Here is a 9097-nt window from a genome sequence, read left to right on the forward strand (position 1 = left end):
GGTCATTGAAGATAAATTGTAGGATTGAATTGTAATTTGTGTACTATTATGAAGGTAGATGAGTAAATGATTAGATCACACAATATATGATACAAGTACATGCAAACCACCACCTCCACTGCCCATACCATCGAGAACCACCAGCAAATGCCGTGCCAAAGCTGCATAAATTTCCTCCACTTTCTCTCAAATTCCTCTTCCCTTCTTCGCTCCTCTTGATGCCATCATTGAGGCCTTTAGCCATCGTAAATTCGCTAATGACTAGACTCACCACCACCCCTGTAGTAGTGTTGTTGTCGCCCTTGTTTCCACCAAGCTAGCTCATCCTTGTTCTTTCCCCCTCCTTTACCATGGTTGCCAATCTACTATAGCTATTATTAAGATAAGACTTGTTTGACTCATCTGATTATAACAGAAGATTTAACTTCTTTTACTTATGGAACAACTTGCCCTATACTAGTTTCAAATAATTGAACTTGAATAAATCGTAGCATAAGGGAACAACTTAATACACTCAAACAACTAGTTTTACCAAAAGCTAATAACAAACATATACAAAATAAAGGGGTCAAAAAGAAAGGGCAGGGGCGGTGGAGAAGGGGAAACTATCTATAGTAAATATTACTACGTATAATTATACGAAATCTTGTTAGATTTCTTTAAGGCCAACTTTTATTAAATTTTGCATGCTAAATTGGAGATATCCGCAAATAACACGTACAATTGAGATCATAAAAAGTCAAATAATACAATATTCAAGTAACGAGGATGACAAAACAATTTGAGATCATGAAAAGTCAAATGGATCAATGTTTAAGTGACGAGGGAGTACAAAGCAGAGTAGTAATAATTTTTAGCTAGATTGCCATTTGCCATGCAGTTGATCGAATTATGCTAGAGCCAACATAATCAGTCATCAAACTCTCCAGCCACTGCAAAACTAAATCATACTTACAGGGATATCCTAGCTGCTAGCCAAAAGTAGTGAACAACAAAACATCAATATAGTATTACCACGAGTTAAGTAGACAATTCCCCATTCACTACCCTATTTCAGAGTAACGAACGCATATGGCAATGAGCTCCATTTCTAGAAATAGGATTCTCAGAGACAATAAGAGAAAATTGCAGTTTGTCGCACAAAAAGGAAAAAAAAAGGTAAGCATGATGCTACCAAGAATAAATCACAATTCAAGATTCCATGTACTCTCTGCCATCAACTTAGGCATTTTAGATTCCTCAGCCAATTTGAAGATTGCTGAAATCTGGAAGAGAAAAAAAAACACAAGTGATGAGCAGCATATAACTACCGTTATAAGGTCCATATCAGAACTGTAAATTATGAAATAGTAGTGATGATTTCTAATACAGACACAGCAGTGGCAGCACCGACTCATGGTCATTAAATCTTCACTAAAAGGCAGGCAAAAAGATACACTGGACACGAGTCATCAGAGGTCAAGTCCCACATCATAGACCTCAGCATATCACCAACACTTTACAGTCCACAATGTTAAGAAGCCAATTTGAGTCATAGTTATTGTTCAGTGCTTCTACCTTGAAGGCCTACAAAGTAGCATTTCCTACTATTAATGATAGGCTTGTTTCTTTATTAGTAGTCTGTATAGAATAGATTTCTTATTCATCCAAAGAAAATGCAGTTTGCAAAAGTTCCTAATGCATCCTTATTTATATCTCTTTGCAGTGTGCATTAGTGCATATACTAGCAGAATGAAGTATAGGTTTACTGGCCATTTAGCGATTTTATAAGCCATGCTCTAAACCACATTTTTATAGTTGTTACCAAGCATAAATTATAATTCCCTCTTAACTTTTGGTTGTTACACTGACTTGCACATTTGCCACACAAATCTTTGACCAGCTAATAAAAAACTGGAGGAAAGTTTACAACAAACAGTTGTACTACGTATATATTTTTTCAGACCAATCTAATAAATTTAATTGCAAATTGAGACAAAAAATAATTAATTTTTAGTTTACAAAAAACATATACATTGAGAGTATACTCTCAGTGAGTCTCAGTCTCAATGCAATTTACAAATCTTTTTTTTGTTTTTTGTAAAAAAATCAATTACTCGTAGTTGTTAATCCTTATACTTTCATTCACAATGTTTAGTATTTATATTGAGAGTATCAAACTAATCTAAGGAAATATTAATTCTACTAAAGCAAGTCGTGTTTTTTAAAACTAATATTGGGGTAACAGCAAGTCGTGTTTTTTAAAACTAATATTGGGGTAACAGACAGTTGTTTTTATTTATTTATTTATCTTATTTTTTTAACCTTCCACCACAAAAAGCATATTAGGGAGAAGAGGACAGAGGGTCTAAATATAAAAAGCACACAACTTATCAAAATATGCCTATCAACAGATTTGAGGTTGAGGACACTGAAAATCAAACTCAATACTCATTTGAGGGTCTTTTAGTACAGAGTTGTTGGTAGTCTTTGTACTCGGTGAAAAAGAAAAAAAAAAAAACAATTCGTTTATGGATTACCTTTTTATACAAAAGAGTAACAAAATGGTTCTAACATTGGCCATTAATTTATATCTCCTCCATTTTAAGTGTTCAATATTGATTTTTACGTGTCCAGAGTACAACTATGAAAATTTATATTTCTAATACTCTAAAAGTAGAAATTATAAAGTTAAACAATAACAATAATTATTATAAATGATAATTATCATTAAAAAAAAAATATTATTGTGAGATAAACCCAATATTAGTTTACAAAAAACATTTAATTTACTTTAGTAGAAAAATGGCAAAGTAAGACATGAGTAGGGAAGACAATGTATCATACACAAATTAATTGAAAACATATAAAATTAATCTTTAATTTAATTTAATTGCCCAGATTCCAAGAATCATGGTTATCATTGTTTTAAAACACTTAATGAATTATACAAGTCAAAGACAGATCTCAAGACAGCAAAAATCAAAATCTAGGTGAAGGGAGTATCAGGGCTAACAAGTAACAACTTAGCATCTAACAGTGAGCAATATGCTAATACAAAAAGAGATCAAGGGAAGTATCCTCCCTTCACAATGAGAAAAGGTGGAAGCAGTGGCTTGATAGAACAGTCATACTAATAAAAGCGGGGCACTCAGTGGGCAATAAGGAGAAATTAAGCCTCTTAGCTAAATAGTTGCCAACTAAGTGAACTAACTCTATCCCATTAACAAAGACAGGTTCCAGAAAGTGATGGTTGAGGACAATATTAAGGGAATAGGCAAGGAGAGAAGGTCTTGGCTGCACAAAGAAAAGAAAGAAGAAAGGAAAGGAAAGTAAAGGAGTAACACAGGCGCGGGGAGGAGGGGGGTGGAAGGAGGGAAAGAGTCTTCCACCACCACAGTTGTCAAACAAGAATGATAATAAAAGGTGATACATTGAAATGCAGCTTCATATATGCACGACAACCCCCCCCCCCCCCCTCCCTCTTTTTCCCCCCCTCCTCAAAGTGTAAAAGAAAAAAACACAAAAATTCATTATTGAACATTTTATAGAGTTAAGGTAACAATTAGAGACTAAACTTTGTTATTTTTTCACCTTTGGGATTTGAAGTTTTTTATTTCACCTTTGGGACCTGTGGTTAATTATAAGGCAATTTAACCCATCTCAAAAAGCTTATTAACCAACCTTAGCATTAAAAAAAAATAATAAATAAAAAAAATAAAATAAAATCAGTAATTCCAAACCAAGAAAGGACGTGGGCATCAACTTCAAAATTTAAATAAAAAAAAGAACAAAACATAAAGTTCAAAAACTAGCCTTCTATTTTCCAATTTTCTTCCTAAATCTAAAATAGCAAACCACAATCCAAAACAAAAACAACAGCATCCAACATCTAAAAATAGATGCATGAAAGATCCAAACAGCTGCAAACCTTCTCATATCATCTCCAATTTACGTTTTTTTTTCTTTTTTTTTTTTTTTTTTTTTTTTTTTTGCAACTTCCTTTTTCTTGCTCTCCAAGAATCAAGTTTTTCAGCCTAAAATCATGAGAATGAATTAATGAATCTGAAGATGAGGTTTTACAAGCCTTAAATTATTTTTTTTGGGTTTAACACACATTTGTTTTTTTAGAAAAACTAACTAAAATTCTCTTTTGCAAATAAATTAGGACAAACTTTTAAAAAATCAGATGTACAATAAAATATTGTACATCCGTTATAAAGTTACTCTAATATGAATAAAAGTTACTCTGACATAAATAAAAGTTACGAAGTGTTTATACTTTATTGATAAAAGTTACCCAAAAAATTGTAAAAGTGACCCTAAATTTGATAAAAGTGACCCCCAATGTCCACAGTGTATACCGAATGTATACAAAAGTTACTCATAAATTAGAACCTAAAACAATTGGTGGGCCCAGTGCTTAACCATAGTTAATTTATCCAACTAAAATTCTTTCCTAAGTTCCAAAAGGTGAACAGAAAAAAATTCAGGTCCCAAAAGGTGAAAAATAGAAAAAACTTTGTCCCTTATTGTTACCTTAACTCACATTTTAAAGCAAAATTTTGGCCTCATTATCCCTAAACCAAATTCAAAGTTTAATTAGCATGTAATCTTCGAATGTTCAAACGTGTTTCATGTAGGAAACATTCCGTCTTCAAACTTTGACTTACTTTGTTACTATAGGAATTTTTTGCACTATCATTGATAGATTCGTCAAAGCGATTTTTTTAAAAAAGCAATCCATGTTTTAAATTAAAAAAAATACATCCAGATCAAGGTAATAATATTATTTATATTTTATATCATCATACAATTCCTAAATTACTCATATAATTCTAAAGAAAGCAATAGCATGTTTCAATAGCATGTTTTCTACTCAATTTTCTTAGAAGGTTACAAGGTTAATGGAAAACAATGCAAGAAATGCACGACATTTCAACAGCACTCAACAAGTCAGTATTCATAATTATGCTGAAAATCTTTTACATTAAGACATCCCACACCAAACACAACCACCCCCAACAAAACCATCAGCAAACCAGCAACATAAAATAAGAACATAGCAAAATTCTCAACAAAGCATATGAGTATAGCAATCAAGGCAAATAAAAAGCTTACTATAATTTCGAAAAGACTAATCAACATAGAGCTAAATTTACCTTAAAACATCCATTTGTTTTGGAATTCCTGGACCAATCTAGCCCAAGAATCTGATTGGAGGTTTGATAAGAAGCTTTAAGAACATCATCACCATAAACCCTCCTAGACAAAGCAAAATCCCACGAATTCTTCCCCAAATCGTAACTGGGCTCGAAAGTAGTAACCCCTTTATGAATATAAGTATACCTCAATTTCCCATTTCTTGAACCCAACATATGATTAGCAGAAACCTTGTTACTAGAATCCAACACCAAAGTTCCATCCAACAAAGTCCTATTATCATTCTTATTATGAATATAAGTCATATTCAATCGCTTCTCTAAAACGCTAACAGAGTTCATGAACTGAAACCGAAAATCCTACAAACAAACAAAGAAACAAAATGAAACCCACAAAAATTCAGCGTAAATTTCAAGCAATTGAACAAACAATTAAGAAATTGAAGGTAATTACGAATATAAGTCATATTCAATGGCTTCTCTAAAACCCTAACTGAATTCATGAACTGAAACCGAAAATCCTAGAAACAAACCAAGAAACAAAATGAACCCACAAAAATTGAGCGTGAAATTCAAGCAATTGAACAAACAATTAAGAAATTGAGGGTAACATAGCAAAAGCGAACCTTCTTGGGAACATTATAGTCGACGATAAAGAAGCCAGGTTTTTCGAGGGAAAGACCGAGGCCATTGAAGGAAGGACCTTTGACGAAGGTGGCGTCAGTGACGGAAGCACGGAGTTTGAAGTCGCCGACGGGAAAAGCGAGGGTGGAAGTGGCGGAGGTGGCGGCTTTGTCTGTTTCGTACTCGTATTTGCCCTTTAAAGATGCCTTCATCTCTATTCTCAATGAATGGTCTGACCCTTGTTTTCTCTGTGTGTTTGTTGCTGGTAAATGGGGATGTTTACGACAATGATTGACTATTTTGACAGGGTTTTTGGTGTCACTTTTGCTGTTAAAACAAGATTCGTACATATGTGTATACATTATAGTATACTGCGTATGTAGAATTTGAGGTTGAGGAGGTAGCGAACGTAGTGATGTAATGTCGTCATTCCTCACCTCACTTTATTGTGGACTTGTGGTTAGGGATCAAATTTTATAAGAGTAGTATTCCCTCGGTTTTTTAAATACTTGCTCAATTTTGCTTTTTCGGCCGTTTTTAAATATTTGCTCCATTTCCTTTTTTGGAAAGATTTTACAATATTTAATTTATTTCTCACACTTAGTGGACCAAACATAATACTCTCTTTTCTCCTACTCTTCCACTACTTTTACTTTTTACAATTTTTTATTTTCTCAACTACCCCATATCTCCATATTTTATTACTCCCTCCGTGTTTTTTTAAGTGACACACTTTCCTTAAACGGCCGTTTTTTTTAAGTGACACACTTCCTCTTTTAGAAATTCCTTACATTTTAATAATATATCTTCACCCCACTATCTCTTACTTTATCATTTGTCACTCCTTTCATGGTCCCCACTTCCTCTCACATTCTTGTACTTTATCATTTCTCACTCTTCCAACCTATCCCACTAACATCTTATTTTATTAAAGTCAATAAAATCTCCTAAAACTACGTGTCGGTCAAAGTGTGTCACTTAAAAAAACACGGAGGGAGTATTTTTTCCAATTTTTCCTAAAACTCCGCGCATGGAGAAATGGAGCAAGTATTTAAGAACGGAGGGAGTATTTATTTTTATTTTTTACGATGGGATAATGTTTCGAGGTTTTTTTGGAATCCCTTGGGTTACTGGTCGCGTTCCACGGACAGGATGGCTTGGACACCTGCAAAACACGAATATTCGGTTGCCGGAATATTCGCCTCCAAAATTAAGTTGGTAACCGGAATTCAGAAAGTTAGAGAGAGGAAGTAGAGAGAAGTTGGAGCTGATTTTATGCTCTATTTAATGTTATGTCTTAAATCCACCCATCCCATCATAAATGATTGGGGTATTTATAAGGTGGGAAATGATGTCCCTTTAGGGTTAGTGACCTAGGATGGTGTGCTTAGATTGGTGGCGCAATCAGGAGAGGGCACCTGTCCCCTTGGGGCACCGTTTTGCGGCTGTCTAGGATCTTGGACCTCCTGATGTAAGGAGGCCTTCATTCCTCATTCTCTTTTGTCAAGTGCTCTTATGTTTGACACGTGTCATCTTCTTATAGGGATAAGTGTTGCTTCTTTGTTTAGGCCACGTGTCTCTATGGGATTGGACCACGTAATTGGGGTATTTTTTACCCTAAACATTTGCCCCTCATAGGGGGTGGCTCGTTCTCCACGGGCCGCCTCCTCTGACTTCACTTGTCCGTCCGGGCGCATCCGGGTACTTAGGCGTGTTTAAGCGTCTGAAGACGTTACAGAGGTCGAACAGAGTTGTCCGTTCTTCTGCTTGGGCTAGATGCCTTGTCCTGTCCGCGCTGACATCTTTAAGGGACTTTGCCTGATAGTTTGGCGGACGGGAAGGTCCGAATGGCTTGGGACGAGCCATCTAGTTGTTCTGATCATTTCGAGGGTATGGTTCAACTTCTAAGGCAGGTGTTAATTTTAACTGATAATTATGATGTCCGTTCGAATTCCGTCTTAAATGACGTGACGCAAGTTCGAATTCCGTTCTAAATGACAAAACGGTTTTTAACCGTTTGACTTCTAGGTTAAACTTTCAAAGAGTTTAACTGTTGGACTTCTTTAGGCGGGAAAGATGATTTTACCATCTTACCCCAGCAAATTTTTGCCTATAAATAGTGGAGGTTTGACCTCGTTTTGTTACTTTGGTTTATTTCACTTTCTAGAGAGAAGTCAGAGCTTCTAGAGAGAGAAAGTTGAGTTTCCTTTGAATCTTCGAGGTTTTCACCGTGCATTTGGTGTTTCCGGTCAAAGTGTTGAGTTCTCCAACCAATCTTCAATAAGATCTTCAAAGTCTTCAACCTTTCTACTCGGACAGAGATAACCGAATACTTTACCTTTCTTTTTCTTTTTATACTTGTTTTATCTCCAAACACACTGGCTCAACACTCGGCGTCGTCCGTTTCTCCTTATGAGGCCGTCTGTTCGCCTGAGAATGAGGAATCTAGAGTGGACGGGGACGAGTCCTCGTCTTTATGGAGTGGGTCCATTTCTAGTGCATACCAACTCACCCCCACTTATTCTTTTATGTCCCTGCAGCCGAACATGACGCGTATGAGGCAAACGCACGACCTCCATGCTGCAAGAAATCCGAACGGCAGTATAATCTAACCCTTGGCCTCCTACGATCCAAATAATACGAACGTGGAGACCACCAATACAGACACAAACACCAACACCTCCACGAATGTTGGTGGTAGTGCATGCTCGGTGATTGAGGTGAGCACTTCTTTTAAGGAGCGCCAAAATCAGCGAGGCACTTCTACATCTGGACGAACCCCGGCTACAAATCAGCCAAACACTTTTTCTTCCGGGTTACCGTCCTAATCAAACCCCAATCACCCCCCAGTACAACATATCAGCTCGGACGTAAGATCGTTCGAGAGCCATTCTTCTTGGAGGCCTCGCTCTTCATCTCGATCGGGCGCTGTTCAATTTGTCCAAAATCGGCCACAACCTAATGTGGCGTCCGAACAGTTTCTACCTCCACCCCCTTCACATCATTCCAAGTCGGCCAGGCCTCGAACTGGCATCCATATTGCTGAGCCGGCCGAATGTCCCAGTAATGTTCCATCTAGAAGTCACGGTTTTGGGGGCGGAGCTAAAGACAAGGGCAAAGCCCCCTTAGTGCCTGAAGGTGTAGTGCTGGCCGACCTAGGGCAGGGCTCGGTCGGAGGAAGCTCGACTGAAGCAGCTGAGCTAGACAGAGTTATGTCTGCTGACTTTGGTTCGGTAACGGAACCCGAACCTCAAGCGACCAAGCAGGGAGGTGAAAACCCAGACGCTCCAGTCGAAGAGGAGGACTCTGACAGCCCGTTTTGTTGTGATATT

General features: G+C 36.8%; 1 protein-coding gene across 1 annotated transcript; it reads right to left on the bottom strand.

Moving 5' to 3' along the window:
- Positions 1-762: 762 nt before the first annotated feature.
- On the bottom strand, positions 763-6036 carry LOC145591618 (outer envelope pore protein 24, chloroplastic-like). The gene is made up of 3 exons (XM_081648134.1): positions 5768-6036; positions 5142-5501; positions 763-1265 (listed from the first exon to the last, which is right to left on the bottom strand). Exons 1-3 carry the CDS (start codon positions 5975-5977, stop codon positions 1185-1187), a joined length of 651 nt encoding a protein of 216 aa, XP_081504260.1. The 5' UTR covers positions 5978-6036; the 3' UTR covers positions 763-1184.
- Between the last annotated feature and the right edge of the window lie 3061 nt (positions 6037-9097).

Source organism: Chenopodium album, chromosome 18, assembly GCF_948465745.1.
Source record: "Chenopodium album chromosome 18, dcCheAlbu1.1, whole genome shotgun sequence".
Taxonomy (NCBI): domain Eukaryota; kingdom Viridiplantae; phylum Streptophyta; class Magnoliopsida; order Caryophyllales; family Amaranthaceae; genus Chenopodium; species Chenopodium album.